The sequence below is a fragment of the Pleuronectes platessa genome, chromosome 24, assembly GCF_947347685.1.
Source record: "Pleuronectes platessa chromosome 24, fPlePla1.1, whole genome shotgun sequence".
Lineage (NCBI taxonomy): Eukaryota > Metazoa > Chordata > Actinopteri > Pleuronectiformes > Pleuronectidae > Pleuronectes > Pleuronectes platessa.
Window position 1 is genome coordinate 2,674,020 of NC_070649.1, and position 20,595 is coordinate 2,694,614.

The window sequence follows — 20,595 nt, forward strand, 5'->3', positions numbered from 1 at the left end:
AGAGAGACAAACACACTCGCAACATATATAGAGTTAATACATGAACCACATGAGTCACCAGTGCCAACAGTCAATGTGAGTATTTTATCATCTGTCATTACATAAGAGGAAACTGCCCCGCCCCCCTTCTCCTCGCTGTGAGGACATGTCCTGAATGAGCACACAAAAACACACACGCACACAAAAAAATATCACACACACACACACAAACAGAAACTCAGCATTACAAGGCTAACTTCCATCGACTGCCACCATGGCAACAAAAGGCAGCCAATCACGACGTGAGAAGGCCACGCTCATCTGCTGAGTGGCAGATTACACAGTTTTCGAGTCATGGCTCCAACAAGAACTCTTGTTTGTGCGTGAGCCTGGAGGTAAACGCTTCGCCTCCCAAATCTCCGCCAAGTCGGGTTTGTCTGGAGGGAGAGCGATGCACATGGATGTGTCGAGTGCAGGGAACAAAGACTGGAGCTGACCAGTGCAACATAGTGCTGTTCCTGGTTAGTTCACACTGTAAATAGCATTCACATTAAAAGAAAGAGGGACTCGTCTTTGACAACACGTGGCTCTTCAAATTTGTAATTAATAGAATAATTAATAGTCACGCACATGATAATCTGAGGGCTAACATATGAGGCTTAACGCTGACACTGGCCTCCAATCTCTGATCCATTGTGATTAAGCAACTGGTGGTACGACAAAGTCTCTCACACACACGCGCAGACGCACACATGAACAAACACGTGAGAAACAAGCCAGCGTATCACAGGAGTGTGTGGACAGATGCTGAGAGCCGACATGATGGGCTTACTGTATACAGGGACATTACATTCAGTCCCTCGTAGAGAACATGCGACCACACACACACTGAGCCACTTGAGGATTCAGCATCAACTCTCTTAAGACAGATGTTCCCTAGTTTTCCCCTGGTAGGCGGTTAATGGAAATCAGAGAGACTGACATTGTCTCGTTGCTGTGTTCAGACCTGAAAAGGTTCAGGATTGGTGGGTCCAGGCATTTTCCAGAGTTTGTCTTTCACATATGAAGAGCGCAGCAGGAGATTGTGCAGATCTGACGTGTTCACAACAACAGGAAAATGTCTAGAACTCTAGAATCTGCCCTCGTGGCCGTGACCGCAGATGCTAGTGAGTGTCTGTGACAAGCCTGGGAGAGGACTGAGGGGCTGGCACCGCTGGTTGACCGTGCAGGTCCCCAGGGAAACTCCCTCGGCCTCAGCAACACACAGTGTCTCCCTGTTTGTAGTACTACACACAACTAGATTCAGATAGTGCTCAGTCCAAAGCTCCAATAAGGAGAAAACAACCAGATGGCAACAGGATGAGGCTTTGAAAACCACTGTTGCAACTGAATTAGGACAGCGTGCAGCCTCTGATGTCCATCCTGCATCCTGCCACCGCTCTGCTGTCCGATGCTTTAGAACTGTCCGGATGAGCAAGAGAATACACATGAGTGCATGTTTATCATCACATACTGATAAATAGACTAACAGACAGGCAGCTTGTACATACAGTACATCCACATAAAGAAACAACCCCAGAAAGCTCAACACAAATCTCTGGATTCTAGTGGCCTAATGTAGAGACAATTGTCACAGCAATAAACAACATCACAGACAATTACATTTAAATGCTGTAGCATCCTGTGAGGAAAGCCTCCCAGCATGCACCAGGACAACAGGCTTATCGACTTAAGTCTAATTTTTATATGTAACTCTCCACTGCCACTGTTGATTTTGTATTTCACATTGTGTTTCCTCAATTTCAACGCTTCATTTGTTGTCATGATAAATAATTATTATGTGCGATTGTGTGATGACAATTTACAAGGGACACACATTCAATTATTTTGACATTGTTCCTGCATATTCTGCAGGAATAGGCCAGAAATCAATTGTCTGCCATGTGCACGCTATATTCTGCTATTCACTGATGCAGACATTATTGTGCATGACATCCTTACGCCTTTCGCCCCCTCTCTCTACAAACGCATGATTGTTAACAACAAACAACGAATGAGGAGTTATCTTGAAAACTGTGAATGTAGCAGAATAAAATATACCTCTTTTTCCCTAATGGCTACCTCTCTGTTTCTTTTTCTATATCTTCAGTTACAATTTTTTTTTAGAAATAATGTGATATCTGATATTTCTAAGCCTGATACCGTGCACCTCTCTGTTTGGTCCCAAACAAGGCTTTACCCTGCTCAGCATGACAGATGAGCCAGAATCTCCCGCCTGCAGGTCCCTACGTCTATTTATAGACACTGGTTCCTCCACCTCATGTTGCTGACCCCAGACCAGCCCAGAGAGCCACATCCCAGGCTTACCAATCTGGGTTGAGATTAATCTGCCAGCCTTTATGGCGGGATAAAACCTTGTCTCTAACCACGGGATCAGCGATGGAGGGCCCTGCATGCACTGCGGCGAGTGAATTAAATCAGTTGTTTCTCGGTTGGTCCGCTGGTTGGTGAGGAAGGCTTCAGGGCGAACGGGAGCAGCAAGCATGTGACTAAGACTCCAGGGGAGTCAGGATGGGAGAGGTGGAGGAGGGGCAGACATGTGACCAGGCATGATGAATAGACACATGAACGTAAATGACTTCTACACATGTTCACCTTGAAGTGCTTTTTCATTATAAATCCTCTTTCCTTTACAGGTAATTGATTTGTTTCTATGTGTACTTACACTAGTGCTACACAAACTATGTATATGTACCGATTCGATACAAAGGAAGCTGTGGTGTGTCACACATCATGCATAGGCATGTTAATGCACACAGCTCGTCTGCAGGGAGCGTGGTGTGATGGGGAGGAGCCGTGTGGATGAATGAGCAGCACACAGAGGACGAGAGCAAAAGGCTCCGGGCCTGTCATGAACCCAAGAGCAGGGGATGCTTTAATGTCACACACTGTTATGTTACATCGTGCACGTGTGTTCTTGTGTGTGAGCACAGCGCCTGCATTTGTGCAGTGATGGTGAGAAGGGCATCGTGACCTTCAAGACAAAGGCTTCATCTCATTTTAATTCAAGGCACATTCTGCTTTAACGTCAATATCCTGCAGTAGCATCAGTGTTCTTTGCCCAGGGTTTTACAAGAGGGGGTTTCAACACATTTGGTAAACCCTTAATTGAGTTGAAGATTTCATTAGCAAAATATTCAGACCCTTAAACTTTATAGAAGCAGTCACGGTTTCTGGAGGGAACAAGGGGAAAAGGAATTGTGGTTAAATACTAAGACAGTCCTACAATTTACTGGCTGTCCTGCAGCTCTTAAATTAAACTATAAAAATCCCTTATACTATTGCTTCCTGGAAAAGTAATCACATTACTGCAGTGTTTTACCAAGTAATGCATTACAGCTCACACACTGGGCCCATTTCTAAACGGACTCATCTGACACCTCTGAGCCCCTGATCCACGCCTCAGAGAGCTGCACGTGTGGTCCGAGCCCCGACCACTCTGCCTAATGAGTTTTTGGATTGAGTGATTTCCCTAAAATGTCCAACAAAGCCACCGTGTCCTCAGTATCTCCGGACCGCCGGCCCTCACCCAAACTGAGCTTTTGTGAACACATCTGGTGACTGAAGGTGACCAGAACAAAATAACATCCTGTGGGAAAGCAATAGAACAATAGAACATGCTGTCTTTGTGCACATACAAATCCTACCAACTGCGGTCAGAGCTACTGATGTTCCTGACCTGTCATTGGAAAAAGGACACTGTACCTGCAGCATGATTCTGTACACTTGATAGACCTTCAGTCCCAAAATAAACCCAGCCAACAGTGAAAGTGACCCGTCTGAACTCAGACGATGCAATTCCATCATCCTGAGAATCTCTCCACCTCACATCTCTAAACCTCGTCCACAGCATGTTCCGGTTCCAGCTTGTTCCAGTTTCTTGCACGACTCTGACCCCTGTGTGATGATAGAGTTATGAGCGCATGCCACTCGGCTGAGTATCTCCCAAAGTGACGGCCCAGTCAGAGTTCCCTCACGTGCAGACCACCCTGCCACAGCTGTGAACCTCAAAACGAGTGTGCCACTGTAAACCGGCTTGTCACAGCAGTGCACAGCGAGGAGCTACTGTACTGACCACTGTACTTGTAATGACCTGAGACATCATTTTCATTTGAAGGAGCACTCCCCTGGTTTTACAGATGAAGTCTGAGTTACCAGTGAAACCAGTTGCATAATGTCTCCTACAGCTGTAAAGTGGATGTGGAGTATGAAGGACAGGGGCTTTTTGGAGCCAGTGAGGGTCTTATAAAGTCAGAGCTGCTTGTACTCTTGATTTCTGGACAATAAAGTCTACCTAATATTTCCCACAGTCAACGTTAGGTGACTGAGAGGGTGAATTGAAAGTCTATCAGTTCACTCTTGATTACTGTGCCACTTTTGGCTAAATGAATCAAGTATGGTGCCATGTTTGGGTAACAATCAGATAACATTGTCTCAATGGCTGCTCTCAACTGATATATTAAAGTATGTTGGCTTTACTTTGTAAATGTAAACATGACTGAAGTGAAGTGAAACAGGTTTATGCCACAATATTGCTTGAAATTTGAGTATGTGGCAAATTAGGAGAGGTGACTTTACAAGCCGATCCTTTGAAAATCCTAATTATGAATTCAAGTAAACTGACAGAATCATTACAGCTTCACGTTTATGACTCAGGAGGCACAGACTCAAGAGCCTGGTAAATTGATGTAAACAGAAACCAGAGCTTTGGCTTCCAGCGTCAGAGATCCAGCGATTCCAATGTGGAATGAGGCTCAGTCCAAAACAAAAATGAAAGTAAAACTCGAGTGTAACCGTCGGATTTCTACCAGTGCATGGGAATGAAAACAAAAGGCATAATGGAAAAATAACTTCAGCAAACTCAACCCCGTCAGGGTGTATGAACTGTCCAGTGATGTTATTCTTCCTGCCTAGCCTCCTATAAAACAACACAGAGGTTGTCTTCAAGTGTCAACACTGGCTTGTATTCCATTTTCTTGGCCAGGATAAATCACAGGCCTATTGATTCTCCCAAGCTCCTCTCCAGGAATCTGTGTCCACTATCATATCTCGCAGTGGGAAGCAGATAGGTGACCTGGTTTCTATGTTCTGCAGGGATCTCTCCTGAGGTTTTCACAACAGCAGGGATGATGGATGTTTACATCACTATGCGGTGAGATCTAGGCCAGGAGGTGTGAGCTAAAAATCATATTCGATTGGATGGTGTAAGTTACGTTCATTCTCCACATGCACGTGGCGTTTCATGCTAAATCCACTAGAGTGGGTCTTAATGTAAATCTGTTTACTTTCAATCTGCTTTACTGGACTTTCCACATGAGCTAAGAGGCAGAATGGTTCTATAGCTTGCAGCCAGCTAAGAGAGAAGATTATCAGCAGTTGTACAAGCATTCTGATTGGCTGTCTGCCTCTGTTGTCGCGGTTTTCATCCCTACAGATGGCCATTGTTACCGTGGCAATGGCAGCGGGATCAGCATCGGCAGCATCACAGGGAAGAATATGCAAAGTACAGTACCCGGGGATCATCTCTACATCATCGCCTCTCTATAACCTTGTCGGACAAAGGGAGATTAGAAAAAGCGAAACAGACAGGGAGGGCAAGATGTTTTTGGGGAATTCAAGACAGTTGGCGAACTCTCTGCATGTCCCAAAAGCACAAAAAGAAAAGATTCTTTACATGTGACCAACAAATCCGGTGTCCCTGGCTTTTGTTCACCCAGTTGTCCCTCAGAGATCACCGGGGTCAGTGCAGCGGGGGTAAGCTCCACTCTGACCCCAGAGAGACAGTCCCATCTGTCAGCCAACCTCCTCGGGACCTTTGCATTGCAGCACAACTGGCGTCTCTGCAGCACAGGAGCCAACCCTCACACAGCCTGATATCTATACATGCATTAAAATGACGAAGACGGTCTAGAAATAAAACGTAAGGGATCACATGCAAGCTTCTTTTCCAGTAAATATTGTTTACCTCCCAGTTTATCTTCTACGGCACAGTAATAATGCATAATGAGTCTGAAACTCAACCAGAAACAAATGCATGATGATGCTTGATGCCAATATCGAGTAAAGTCACTGGTGCTGAACTAATAACTATTTTAATTTCAAGAAAGTCCAAAAAATGCTCACCCTCCTGCAGACTGAATACGTTTGAGTGCAAAGTTAAAGTTACCTACCTGATAATTATATCCTTTAGCATGGTCCACTGAAAGCATGGTGTCTCCTAAAGGTTGGGGCAGGATGCCCGCTAACTCCCCTTGTGTTAGCGCAGTGGTAAGATGAGAGGCTAAGGCTCAGGGCCGGAGCCCAAGTCTGAGCTCAGAGAATGCGTCTGGGATTGTGTGCGAAGAGTAAGAGAGAATAGCGAAGAAAGACAGAGTCAGCTTGTCTGTGGAGCTCGCAAGTCAAACCCTATCCACTCCTCAGCCCCCTCCCCTCAGCTCATCCATCCCCTGCTGGAGTGTGCCGGCAACCTCGCTCCGAAAGCACCACAGGCGCAGCATAAAAACCACGAGCAGGGAGCTCAGCACAGCTCCGGCTCTGCCTCAGCCTCCGTCTCTCCCTCTGCCTCCCACGACTCTCATCCAGGGTAGCATCAATTGTTTCTGACAAGCGTCCATCCGCCAATCCCCCCAGAGAGATTAGAGCTGTGACATCACTGATGCTGTGCCATGCACAGTTCTGCTCTGCTGAGCTCTGTGGCTCTGTTACCTAAGCGATGCCTTGGGTCGGGGCAGGGAGTCAGACCAACATCTTCTTGTATGAGGGGCTTCACAGAGCCCCTGCTAACCTTAAAGCTGACTGTGCTCACCACAAACTTCAAGTGGAAGGAGCAGGGTTAGTGTATCTTTAAGTGTGTGCGTCTATTTGTGTGTGAGTCTGCAGAATCTACCTGAGGAAAAGGAGCAGCTCTGGCAGTTGTGCTTTGTCAGTAAAAGTGTGATGGAGACATGGTGTGCTCTACACAGGAACAAGCAGCTACACTATTTCTGCTGCATTGCCTGATATGACTGCTAATTACATTGAGCATGTCTTGGTGGCTTATTTGAGATATTCACACAATATTTGCACAATCTAATTTATCCTCTCTCTCCCACCTCACCATCTGTGTCTCCCACTCTCCCTCTCTCGCTCTACCTACCTCCATGTCCTCTTCAATCTCCTCCACTGACACGGCTATAATTAACCGTGGAGAGGAACACAGCCGGTCCAGGCTCCTAGCTGTGGTGGGGAGGCATCCTGCCTGCACAGTGTGATCACCGATCTCAAACAGAGATTTCACACTGATCCAAGAACACCACGCTCAAGAGAGCAAGCAACCGGGCAACTCCAGCAGACTTCCTCCGTCTGTCCTCGCTGATCTTCTCTGACCCGGCCACTCAACCAGCTCTAACAGGCAGCCTGGCAGAGCGCCTGCTCTTATGTCAGGGTTGTAATTAGGACCACGGCAGTCAGGTCCGAGTCACATCCAGGACCGGGGGCCACTTACGTTCTCCTTATGATGTGTTTGACAGTCGAGATCAACACAGAGGCAAATATACGATAGTGTATATACAGTCACCAAAGACAAGTCCTGGGAGCAGCGGCAAGCTGCTCTTTAAATCTATTCAATTCAAATCCAGGCTCAAATTATATGAAATCCGTAAAAATATTACGACTTGCTACTACTACTAGCATAAGATATGTAGTATCAGTAAATTAATGATTGTTTCATGACTATACACTATTGCATGGACAAAATCCTACAGGTCAGATTCATCATCTTTTCATACTAGCGTGAAATAAACAAAGCATTGATCAAATTATATACTTTTTCTGAACAAATCCAGATCTAGTGTCAAACTCTGACCCGGAACAAGAAGAAGATTCACAGTTTGGTCAGTGGCAGACATTTGCTCGGTCTTGTCCTCAGTCTGGCTCACGGCCCACGGTTGCATAAGCAATATTTTGTCAGACGATATGCATGCATCAGAACTCCTCTCAGGCCTCTGCTTACTCTCAGACCCTGTGAGCTTTTCAAAGCCTGAACTCCACTTAATTCCCATCATCTTTTATTATTTATTCATCCTGTTCACAGCCTGCTGGATGCACAGCAACACCAGCAGCCATTGTGCTCTGAAAGCCTAACAAGCTGCTTGATTAAAGATACAAGCCAAATAGAGTTGTGCAATGTTACTGTAAATTATTGATTATAGAAGCCGAATGAAATCAGGCTTTTTCCATCGGAATCAATCAGGAAACTAGAGCAACCGGCCTGCTATCTGCCTCTGTGTCTTTCACTTTTCACTTTTAATTATTTATCGACTTATTACGAATTCGTACGGAAGCCCTTTAAACGTTAAGAGAATATACACCATCTTGTCCTGAGCTGGAAAACTTCAGCTAGAAAAATTATTTAGATCCTTTACTTAACAAAAGGACCAAAACAAAACTGAAAAACTACTCCTGCCTTCAAACTATTAAGTTAACATTGAGACAGATTATCAACAAGTTATATCTATTTAAGTACTTTAGAAGACAACAAGAATCTCCATCTGCAAATTAACTATAGCTGTAAAATAAACATATACTGTGAAGTACATTTTTCCCCAGAAGGTGGTAGAAGTATGATTTTGCTAAAAGTATAGAAAGTAAGATCACTATTTAAGTTTCACCTCTACACAGTCTGTGCCTTTTTATGACCTCCTCTATATTATTCTTTCCTATTTTATTACTTTAACTATTATTTATTTTTTATGATTTTATCTTGTGTGCATTAAATTGAGTTATCATTGTTATTTCCCAGCAAATCAATGTGACCTTTTTTTGCAGGCTATAGACCAAGTGAAGAAATCTACTCACCACATCTGCATTTTCTTGGGAACTTTGTTCCTGCAAGTCGAAGAACATCAGGAAATTAGTGAATGGGACAAAAAGTGAGGCGTGTTGGTGTATGACTGTCATGACAGATTCTGAAGCATAGAGTAAACCAGTAAGCTGTCTGAACTGGAAGGCAGCTCAGAGATACAGCAATGATGCATTCAGGTTCAGGCCTTCCTGCTGTAAATGTAACTTACTCTGACGCCTGACCTTGGGAACCTGGTAACTGGCTAGAATGGGGCACACTAGTTGTTTTATCCATGTTGTGTAGTGTGAAGACCCTGAGATTCTCACCTTACGAACACCTCACATGCCCATACACACTCTCATACACAAACCATGGCAACGCATTTGCTTGTTGCGCAGGCAGAAGGATGTTTGTGGGGGGGAGGGGGGGGGGGTGCAGCAATGTCTTACAGTGACAGGGAAGCAGACCACACTGCATCTAGACTGCAGAGGAAACAGCACGGCCAACACATGAGCTCCTGACACCAGCTCTCACTGGCTGCTGCTGCTGCTGCTGTTGCTGTATGGAAAATGAGTCCTCGTGTAACACGTCCACAAATAGAGGCAGAGTATTGATCTGCCTCCAGAGAAATGGCTGCGTTCAAACGTGGTGAAACCATATTTCTCATCTTCCTCCTGTGGCATCCCTGGTGCATCCAAGGCACTGGATATGCTTTTCTGATTTCCTTCTCTCACAGTCACACCTGAATGCTAAAGAGGGGAAGCTGACCACAGGAGGGTCTGCCCTCAAGTGGCTCAGTGTGTGGTGCTTGAGATGTGATGCTCGTGGGCTCAGATGTTGTTTGAGCCCTGTTGTACTCTTCTTGTAGGTGATACAACCTGATGCCACACTGGAGGGATTACACTGTTTGCCTCAGTATAAGTCTTTCTCTGGGATGCTTGTGTCACAGGTCTGCACTTGAGATGATGGAAATACTGGAATAAACAATGATGATAACGATAGTGATCTCATTACATCTGATTAGACATAGATCTCTCTTGTCTTGTCTCCTCGTGATCTCATCTCAACATCTTGTACCTGCAGCACTGAATCCTCAGCAGGTTACATAAAGGAAATAAAAACTTGGTCGACTGATAAACCATATGATTTGGCTGCTATAGATATTAAACTGTTCAGACAGTGCATGGACTATATTTGAGATTTTAACCAGCTCTAGTACATCACTGATGGCTCCAGGTAGAAGGCGTAGGCGTTTGTAGTGAGCAGTATATGAACAGTGCACTCGGTGAAAAGATCCATTTTGTCAATTTTTGGTGCGCAACATCCTTTGTGATGTCCTGGCGACACAGAAGCCGTCAGAATGAGGCACATCTTGAAATGCATGTATTGAAATGAATCCCAGCTACATGGTTGGGACCCTTCCATTCAAACTGTGCGTGCTTTATTCTAAAGAGGAATTCCATAAAGGCTCAGTTTCTGATTCAACAGTAGATGAACGTGAAAGGTGTGAGTGTGTTGCCTTACCGTTGGTAAGAGCGGCTCCATTTGGGCTCCTTGGTCCGTGATGTCCATCTTTTCTTCTCCTTGGCTTCACAATAGACAGGTCGTGATGCGCCACTCCGCCTCTGTCAAAACGAAGAAGAGGAGGAAGAAGACGAAGGTGGCTTTGTCAGATTTGAATTCCCCCTTTTTTGGTTCTGCTCACATTCACCGGCCGGGTTTTTCTCAAATGGAATGGAGGTACAATGCATTCCCGTCCTGCCCTACATAATTTACGCATGGAGGAGGGAGCTAGTGCTTCTCACTGTACACGCGTTGTGCCGTGGACGCGGTTATGATGAGGAGGCGCTCAGGGTTGCGCGCACACACTCCTGCATACATATGTATTCGTTAAGACACACACAGGCGTATGTATGTGTATGTTATTGTGAGTGAGTGTTGTGATTGTGATCTGTTTTTTCATGTGGTGTCGTTATATTTATCATTTCCTGCAGAATCTCTTTGTTGTATTGTACCTTGAGTCAGATCCTTAACGCAATCCTGCAGCAGTACCTTCGCAATATCTTGTTTGAGTCATGCATGTGGATTCTCTCCACCTCTCGCCTGCACCATGCATGCACAGGTTCAGGTACTGTACTCAGGCCTCGGATATAAATGTGTATTGCATGATACTGTGGGATATTAGATGCTCCTATAATGCTCTCCTAAGCGTCCCATCATTATTCCAGCGCCGCAGCACGCGATGCTGCACCGGCGTTGGCCCGGAATCGGCCTCTACGTCATGCGGTGATGCTGCTGGACAACTTGGTGCTCTGGCGCCCTCTTGTGGTCACAGTGGAGAAACGTCACTCCAAATGCAGCTGCAATGCAAACTGGAAAATCTGAAAACATGTAGTTTAGGCTGATACTCCAAATGTTAATGTATTATCTTCATGCATGGACAAGCAATATCATATTAGAGGAATGTTACTGGCTATGAGAGAGAACATGCTGTAGTGCAGGGCTGGGAGATCTTATATTTTTGCTCATATGAATTTTGTGATTTTCTCAACAAATTATATTTTATTTTACCTTTTAAACTGAGCTTAACTCAAATAGCAGCCTGTACTTTCTGCAGTATATACTAGATATACAATTTATTGAGCTTGTTAAATTGCTGTGAATGACATTTATATTTTATCTATTCCAAATATTGATGTTGTTTTATTGATCTGTAGTTAATTGTAATAAAGTTTCTGATAACTATTTCTTATTTTACACATACCTATATGTTTGTATTTATATTAGTTTACTCCTTCAGCTTTCTTTTTTTTAACATTTTATACAGATTTTGTACTTCATGCAGGAGCTTGGATCTACCTTTATGTTTGAAATGTGCTTTATAAATAAAACTGCCTGGCCTGAGGTAAATCATGAGTCCAGATATGTCATGCAATGCTGCATGGCATCCAAGAGGCGTTCATGCAAAATATAACAATTTGATTTAATAGCTTTATAATATATAGTTTATGTATAACACTTTGTCACTGACTGGACTAAATCCCCAGCTCACATGTAGCTGTGTTGTTTAGTGTGGCTCTGCAGAATTAGACGCTCACCTGGAGATCACTTGGCTCCACCTGACTCCAGCTCCATCACCTGGAGGAGAAGAGGGGTCGGGGTGTTGTTGTTGATCCGGATCCGGATCCGCCCAGCCTGGCGTCACGGGCACCGACAAGATGGCCGAGAGTACGGGACGAAAGTGAGAGGGGGGAAACAACAACACTGGCGGGCGATCCTCGGCGCGGATGCCGGAGCTGTAGCCGGAGACGAGTCGGTGCAAAGTGAAGAATAAACCGCGGGGGGATCGCTGCACCCAAGCATCCGCTCCGTGGCTGACATCTGCGGCATGCAGGCGGATCCAGCTCCCAGTCCGTCCGCTGACAACGTTCGTCAGGTCGGCTAGCAAGCGAGCTAACCATGCTAGCTAGCTGACAAGCCCGTCAGCCAGAGAATCCGCGTGCAGAAAGGGACAGTTTGGCTCATTGGGATAAAACATCTGTTGTTGGCTCCTCGTTTCTGCAAAGTGGACTTTACTGCAGCAGCATGTTTCCCCTGAGTTTGGATTCAACCCGCTAGCTAAGGCATAGCATCGGTTAACAAGCTAACATTGCGGATTTCTCCAGGGTTAGCATTAGCTAGCAGCAGCCCGTTAGCTTGCTCAGCTGTTTTTTGGGGGACGTGGGTTGTTCCGACGCAGGAGAAGGAGCTCCGGTGTGTGTGGAGGACATTTCCTTCACCTCAAAGCACCACCTCCCTACGGTTCTGAGTAAACTGGTCCTGGAGGGTTGCTGACATTCAGCGGGACTGTACACAGAGGTGAAGCCGGGAAGGAGCTCAGCGCTGCGGCCGCCGGACAAGGCGCACATCCAGGCAGCAGCAGCACCATGGCCCATTCTCCCGTCCAGGGACACCTGCCAGGGATGCAGGTAAGACGGCTGTGTGTGGGGCTTGTAGTGGAGGTCAGTGCCGGAACAAAATGTCCCCTCCTTCCCTCCTGGTTTGGGTTCGTGCACTGCGCACTTCTCCAAGCTGCAGATGCAGGACATGTTGTCTCTACTCATGGGATCACAACGACTATAATTTGCAATCTAATGCCACGTCTTGTCGAGAGAGGAAGGGAGAAGCACGGTTCAGATATTTCCTCCATCCCTTGAAGGCAGCAGAGCTCTGCAGATCCCCTGTGGAGAGATTCAACATCTTTACTTTCATGGTTCTCAGGTAGAAGGAAAGTCCAGGGGCATATATAGAAATACCTGAGAATAAGGTGAATTATGAATTGTGCCAAGTGAAGGAAAGAAACTCAGAACAATTCAGGCATCCAGTATCACACAAAACAAAGAGTGTCAAACACAAGAGCATAGGAATAAGTCAAATTATGGTACAACAGATGTGAGTGTATATTTAAAAAGAGGTAGAATCTATGGTGCACACATGAGCCTCGTTTCTCGCCTGCCATCTTTAGGATGGTGCCCATAGGGAGTAATTGTGTTGCATAGATAAGTAGAGCTGATAACTGCTCCTAATGTAAACTGCTTCAATGCATCACATTGTATTCCCTGGGCCTGCTTGTGGCAGGCTTATCTGGTCTGGAAGTGCAGATGCAGAATCTGGAGAGAACCTGCTGGAGACGAGATAAACTGCAGACACACACTGAGGGTGTCACTCCATTTAGATTACAAGGTTTTGCTGTCTCTCCACCAAGTACTGAGGTGATCCATCCTGTAGTTTTATGCGTAATCCTGCTAACGAGCAGATAAAGAGTGCAGAGGAAAACAAAACATCCTGTGCGGAGGTAAGTACAGGACACTGAGGCGAGGGGAATCAAAGTTGTTGCTTGTTAATTCAATGCAAACATTGATTTAATACAGGTCCAACTCCAACAATGCATATTGTAATTTTGCAGCAGGAGTCAGTATTGACCAGAGGCTCTTGTTCCAGTTTCCCCCCCTCCTGCTCCCAACAAAGCATCTCTCTGTTTGATTGAATAACTCATCCCTTTATCACCTCTTCATCTGCTCTGCACCACACTTTCCTCACGAATCTATTTCAAGGAAATTACACAATCTCCTCTGGTGACACAAGGATCCCTTCTTTTGTAAGAAGGCTGTTTTTCTGTGAGCTCCAAACAGACGTATCGACCCTCTCCCTGCTCAGAAGAGGTCATAAAAGCAAGTTGTTTTTGTCAGCGACCGCTCTTGTGTTTCCCACAGAACGGCCTCTGGAGAGTTAAGTCATTTCACTTCACTTCCTGCGGCGTATGATTAGGTTTTTTCATTCCAAGCTCAGATATACACACATGCACTGTGCTACCCCTGAAAAGTTGGAAATACAAATCCAGAGGTCCTTTGTCAGACTGCACAGCACAGGAGAGGAGTCGGGCAATATTCCACATTTAATTTGGACAAATTTTAGGCAGTTGATAGGAAATCACAAGACATTAGACATTTAATAGACTAATCAATATACTGGCATATATCTTCAATTTGAATAAGCGAAACAGGCTGGAAAAGGACGATAAACCCCAAAGATACAGCTGGATACTGAAGCACTACAATGTAATTCAGACACATGTTTTGTGTTATTTAAATTCTTTTTTAATCCGCATGTTATTACGCTCTTTCCCTTTCATTCTCCTGTGTCGTTTTCTGTACAAAAACACAAGGTGTCGCAATGAGTGAATTAATGTATCCTGTAAGAATGGCCCCCTGCTGGCGTTTCCTATTTACTCCCCGACATTCATTTCCTTTCAAACATTCCTTTTTTATTTCTGTTTCTTTCCTCTTTTTTTTTAAACCCCCTCCTTCCCTTTCCTCCCTGCTTTGTTCCCCCTCCCCATCACCGCCAGAATACCAAAGCGGACCCGGAGGAGCTGTTCACCAAGCTGGAGCGCATTGGCAAGGGTTCGTTCGGCGAGGTGTTCAAAGGCATCGACAACCGCACGCAGAAAGTGGTGGCCATCAAGGTCATCGACCTGGAGGAGGCCGAGGACGAGATCGAAGACATCCAGCAGGAGATCACGGTGCTGAGCCAGTGCGACAGCCCCTTTGTCACCAAGTACTACGGCTCCTACCTGAAGGTGATCTTTGTTATTTTACCCAGTAAACCAAACCTCCAAGTCATCAGATTTAGTGACACTTAAAAGGATTTCTCTCTTTCTACCCACGCTTGTCCCTGAATAATCCTAAATTAAAAACAGGATTAGCTTCAGATGGCTTTAGACGCCCACCGACCCCCTCCCCCCACCCCTGACATTATAACCTGCATCCCGGCTCTTGACACCCAGCAGTAAGCCAGTAACCCCGTTAATGAACGAGCTGCGAATGCACCAGAGCCCTTAATGACGGCCTTGCGCTCATCACAGCTCATTCTCTTCTGTCTCTGTCTCCACTGTTCCAGGACTCTAAGTTATGGATCATTATGGAGTATCTAGGAGGAGGCTCAGCATTAGACTTGGTAAGTGATTCACAGAGCTACTCTTGTTCTAAGCTCTGTACTTCTTCCTACTCATGTAAACTAGTTTAATGACACATCAGAAAACGTCTAACAAGGCCCAAAATACTTCCAACTTGCATATTCCTATTTTGTTTGTACATCTGTGTGCCTCCTGTTTTGAATCTGAACAAAAGTAGTATTGTTATCTTTGGCCTTAGCCAACAGCCACAGCTCACCATTTGTATTTGTCCTGAAGATGGAGCCCGGAGCTTTGGACGAGACCCAAATCGCCACCATCCTGAGGGAGATCCTGAAGGGCCTGGAGTATCTGCACTCGGAGAAGAAAATCCACCGGGATATCAAAGGTAGCCGACGGACAGAGAGTGCAGCTGTTAGAGGACACAGGTTTCAGCTGACTAAATGGCATCACACCAATATCACATAACACGTTAATGGCATTGAAGTCCACTCAGGGTTTCATTCATTGTGTAGCCTGTGTGTCAGTGGGGAGTTGAGGCGAGCACTAAAAGGCTTTTGACGGTTGTTTCCCTGTTTATTAAATAAATGGGCGAAGCAGATAATCGGCTTTGACAGAAGTGACTGAAGACGTAGGGAAGCTTCTCGCTCAGTGTCTAGTCTGAGTCGAATCACACTGTCTGTCCTCCCCCCCCTGCAGCTGCCAATGTGCTGCTGTCCGAGCAAGGGGAGGTGAAGCTGGCAGACTTCGGCGTGGCCGGCCAGCTCACCGACACCCAGATCAAACGCAACACCTTCGTCGGCACGCCCTTCTGGATGGCACCCGAGGTCATCAAGCAGTCGGCCTACGATTTTAAGGTACGTTCAAAGCCCTTGATGTTTATTCATCCCCTACACCTCGATACAGCTTCTCCAGAGTTCTCCAGCTCCTAGAACAGAGAAGTATGGAAACACTGCTAGACCCATGAAAGAGGATCTCTGCTGGGAGTCCAGGGAAGAAAATGAAGTAGTAAAATTATCACAGTGTCTCCCTTTGCATTCCAGGCGGACATCTGGTCTCTAGGCATCACGGCCATCGAGCTGGCGAAAGGCGAGCCGCCTCACTCCGAGCTCCATCCCATGAAGGTTTTATTCCTCATCCCAAAGAACAACCCGCCGACACTGGAGGGAAACTACAGCAAACCGCTCAAGGAGTTTATCGAGGCCTGTCTCAATAAAGAGCCCAGTTTTGTAAGTGTTTACTCTGCAGATGTGACTATTTACTCTGCACAGGCTTTCACACTCTTTTCCCCTGACTCAGTGTCTTCTCTTCCACAGAGACCAACTGCCAAAGAGCTGTTGAAGCATAAGCTGATTGTTCGCCATGCGAAGAAGACCTCGTACCTGACTGAGCTGGTGGACAAGTACAAGAGGTGGAAGGCCGAGCAGTCTCGAACCGCAGAGTCCAGTTCTGACGAGTCGGACTCGTAAGTTGCTGTTTTCAGAATCCTAATCCATCCCTCTGTCGATCCTACGGGTCGTGTCTGCATTGTATTGCGCTCCACTTAGTGCTTTCCTGTTTGGTATCTGTCCAATCAGAGAGCAGGATGGCCAGGCGTCGGGAGGGAACGACTTTGGCAGTGACGACTGGATCTTCACCATCCGAGAGAAGAACCCCAAGAAGCTGCAGAATGGGGAGGGCCAGTCGGGGGCCGCAGACCAGGTGAGACCAATGCTTGTCTCCCGTCCGAGGTGGACAGTAGAACGGGACAAACCCGTGTCTTGTTGTTTGTGTCAAACATTTCAGAAACGCAAAAGCCGTCCTCATCCCACGTTAAGAACTAACCCATGATAAGATGGTGGGATGTTATTTGGGGAAAGCTGCCAGCTGTGCTCTTAAAAGACTCCCCCCCCCCCCCCCCCCCCCCCAAGGTGAAGCTGTGTTACTCCCACTCCCTCTCTCCTGATCTCACATCTCTCTGTTTGGTCCACAGACGAAAGACATTCCAAAGAGGCCTTATTCACAGAGCCTGGCCACAGTCATCTCTCCTGCATTAGCTGAGGTAAGGAGCTACATGTGGTAACAAACAACAGGGCTTGCCACAGATTAGTCTTGTTTACACTCATGACTTCTCTACGTTGGAAAGACTCAGAGTGGAGTTTTCCGAGGGTGTAGTCTGTGCCTGAACTGACCTGAGGCTGCTTTCACTGCTTATATTTTTGGGTTAGTTTGAGTAGTTAAAACTGGGTCGATGGACTGCAGGGGGTCCTGGAAAGTCCACAGGCTCAGAACAATATGTAAATGGTTTCATTCCCCAACACTGAACTAATTCATGGGTGACTGGTCTGATTAGAGGCTGTATTTCCTGTTCTCTCTTGCATTGGTGACTGAACATTTTCCATGAAATGCTTGATCCAATCTACCTTCTCCCCGCTCTCAGCTGAAGGCGAGACAGGAGCAGGTGAACGGGAACCCCATGGTCCTGGACGAACTGAGGGAGGCCATCCTGCTGGCTGAGGAGTCCTACCCCAGCATCTCCGACTCCCTGGTGGCCCACATGGTCCACAGGCTGCAGAGGTAACAGTCCCACTCTGACCCAGTTTAATAATGCCTGACTTGTCCAATAACAATAACGCCAGGTCGGCATCTGTCCTGCATCCTGTGGCTTCTTTTAGCTCTCGATTTACTCTGATATACTCTGATATTCATCTGATTTCCTAAAACAGATCTAGCATTTGTTTAGTTTGAGTTGCAGACAGAATTTACTGATCTCTGCCATTCCTGTCTCGTCTTCCTGCAGTTTCTCTACAAGCAGAACGTCCTCCTCCCCATAGTGATTCGCTCTCTGCTACCCGCCCTGCTCTCCCAGGCCCACCCCCCCCAACACCACAGCCAGTTCAGAGGGTTTAAAGTCAGGGGGTCAACGCATTCAAAACCAGTTGACCATGTTTCAACTCCCGAGTGTGGGGAGGGGGCCACCAACCCCAGCCTGTAAAAAAAAAAAGAAAAAAATGACTGAACTCTGAAGCGGAAGATACTTTGGAGAGCTTCTTTTTGCCTCTTAAGAGAGGGGGGGCAGCAGAACCCCCCCCTCGTGGATTTGGCTGTGACTCAAAGGTCGGCTCAACCCGCGGGGAAAAACCGACAACAGCCAAGTCGGACTCTGGGCTCTGGACTCAGAGTTTGCTCAGCAAGGAGCCGAAGATCTCCCCCCAAAACCCCAGACAAGACTTGGAGTCCCCTTCTGAATGCAGGCGTCATATCCCCAGAACCTCTGAAAGCATGCTTGATGAACCTGCAGGGATATCAGTGTGCAAGCTGCGTGTGTGCGTCTGCGAGTGTGCGTGCGTGCATGTGTGCTCTTGCGTATGTAAGACTCCCTGTTTAGGCAAATTGCAGCATTCTTAATGAAACCTCAGGTAAAGTGCTTTAAGTGGACTTTGTCCTGCGAGGCAATGCGAGGAGGAGGATGGGGAGGGAGGGTGTCGCCATGCTGTACATGATTACAAGTCGTCATTGCGGGAAATGAATCACTGTGTACAAAATGGTCATGCACATTTTGTTGATATTGATAATGTTTAAAAGTAGATATTTAAAGATTTCAAGAGTTACTCCGACGGAACAGAAAATGCCTTGCCTTTATAAAATACACAAACACACACATACACACACACACATCTATGTTCTGGCATTTCATCACACTCTTTTTATTTACTCGTCGTTGAGTGAGACTCAGTTCAGTATTCATCAGTGTTTTCTCTCGGGTGTGACCGAGCTCCGATCTCTCATTTCAATCACCTGCTGAATCATTGAACTAACTCGGATACTAAGCTGATTTTGTTTAGAGGCAGAAACTTTTCCTTAGTCTTTGTAGTCGGGGAGGGGAGCTCCTTCCTGTGCTGATGTTTAGACAATTTAAGTCAGTTTTTAAATTGTTCAGGACAAAGATGAAGGTTGACGAGTCAGCAGCGGCTCTTAATAACACAGGAACCACTATGGTTCAAATGGTGATATCATGTGAAGTATTATTTTTCCGTTAAATTACTTGCAAAGCTAAAGTGAGGGCTGAGGACCGCCGCCGGCAATCACATCATGACACTCGCTCATGGCCAAACTAAACCGTATATCAGGACACGCCAAGCTGCAGAAACCAACGCCATCCAGATCCCTCGCTCCAGACGTGCGTGCTCTGACTTCCACGCCATGCTAGAGAAGTGCCATGTCCTCTTTTACGCTTTCACCAGATGTTTGTAGTATGATTTGCACCTTTTTTTCCTCCTAAGTTACAGATCAGTTTTTTTTGCACTTTGAAAGTGTGTCGAGTATTTAAAGAAAAACTGTAAGAGGAGGAAAAAAGAACCACAAAACGAAAAAAGTTGCTAATAGCCATGTTTTACTATACATGTTTACTTAAGAGTTCCAGAATTTTACTACTGTGCTAACGCAGCAATAATGTTGAGGAGTTGCATCAAGACGCACTTGTCAACACAGGGATTGAAAGAAATTAAGAAATATCTGATATTTTTATAACTGCAAAGAGTTAAGTATGGAAATATGGAATGCTTTATGGATATCGGCAAAAAATATCTATACCTTACAGAAAAACATATGCTACGGCAAAATAACTACAAAAATGTGTACATTTGGTCTCCTTTATCATAGCTGACAGTTTATAGTACTGTATATAATCTTTGCTTGTGTCATTTGAGAATTCCCAAGTTAAATGTAAGCTCCTTGTAAGCTTTCAAAGTGACATGAGAAATAAAGATCTAATGGTAACAGAACCTGCATGTTTTTCCTTTTCTTCTAACTCCATGAGGACATTTTATTTTTTTATAGATTTCAGGTACTTGCTGGATTGGCAGAGACATTCATTATTGTTATGGCGGATTATTACGGATTATTACGCCGCCCCTGTGAGCGTGACACGTTAATAATTCCCATGAGCCTCGGCTGCACTTTTACTGCCAGTCATCAAATGTTATCAGTAAAGGGGGGCGCCCTTAGCTCGGTTGGTAGGGCGTCCCCCCCATGGGCCTCGGCCAGCAGCGGACCCGGGTTCGATTCCAGCCCGCGGTCGTTCTCTGCATGTCACTCCCCTCTCTGCCCCATTTCAACTCTGTCTCTAAAAACTATCAATAAAAGCATAAAATGCCAAAAAATAATCTTTAAAAAAAAAAAATGTTATCATTAAACACAAACAATATGTTTGTGATATTTTTCACATAATAACAAAAGGGTTTGTACAAGGAAAAGGAAATTTATTTGAAATCAAGCCATTACATAGTTTTTACAAAACTACCGC

At 45.7% G+C, this 20,595-nt stretch overlaps 2 protein-coding genes across 2 annotated transcripts in view; one reads left to right on the forward strand and one right to left on the reverse strand.

The window, feature by feature from the left end:
• LOC128431280 (sodium-driven chloride bicarbonate exchanger) overlaps positions 1-12,767 on the reverse strand; it is a 28,930-nt gene extending 16,163 nt beyond the window's left edge. The window contains exons 1-3 of the mRNA XM_053417554.1: positions 11,959-12,767; positions 10,385-10,485; positions 8,875-8,904 (exon numbers count right to left, since the gene is read on the reverse strand). Coding sequence (XP_053273529.1) covers positions 8,875-8,904; positions 10,385-10,432 — 78 coding nt within the window. The 5' untranslated portion in view covers positions 10,433-10,485; positions 11,959-12,767. The remainder of the gene's footprint in view (positions 1-8,874; positions 8,905-10,384; positions 10,486-11,958) is intronic.
• Positions 12,061-20,074, forward strand: stk24b (serine/threonine kinase 24b (STE20 homolog, yeast)). Its single transcript, XM_053417556.1, has 11 exons — positions 12,061-12,828; positions 14,748-14,978; positions 15,299-15,355; positions 15,591-15,699; positions 16,011-16,168; positions 16,355-16,540; positions 16,628-16,776; positions 16,889-17,012; positions 17,284-17,352; positions 17,731-17,867; positions 18,091-20,074. The coding sequence occupies exons 1-11, from the start codon at positions 12,787-12,789 to the stop codon at positions 18,122-18,124; spliced, it is 1,296 nt and encodes a 431-aa protein (XP_053273531.1). The 5' UTR covers positions 12,061-12,786; the 3' UTR covers positions 18,125-20,074.
• Positions 20,075-20,595: the final 521 nt, after the last annotated feature.

Coding starts and splice junctions, on each gene's coding strand:
- stk24b (XM_053417556.1), top strand. CDS start 12,787: ATGGCCCATTCTCCCGTCCAGGGACACCTGCCAGGGATGCAG. Junction 15,700..16,010: donor AATCCACCGGGATATCAAAG/GTAGCCGACGGA, acceptor CCCCCCCTGCAG/CTGCCAATGTGCTGCTGTCC. Junction 17,868..18,090: donor ATGGTCCACAGGCTGCAGAG/GTAACAGTCCCA, acceptor GTCTTCCTGCAG/TTTCTCTACAAGCAGAACGT.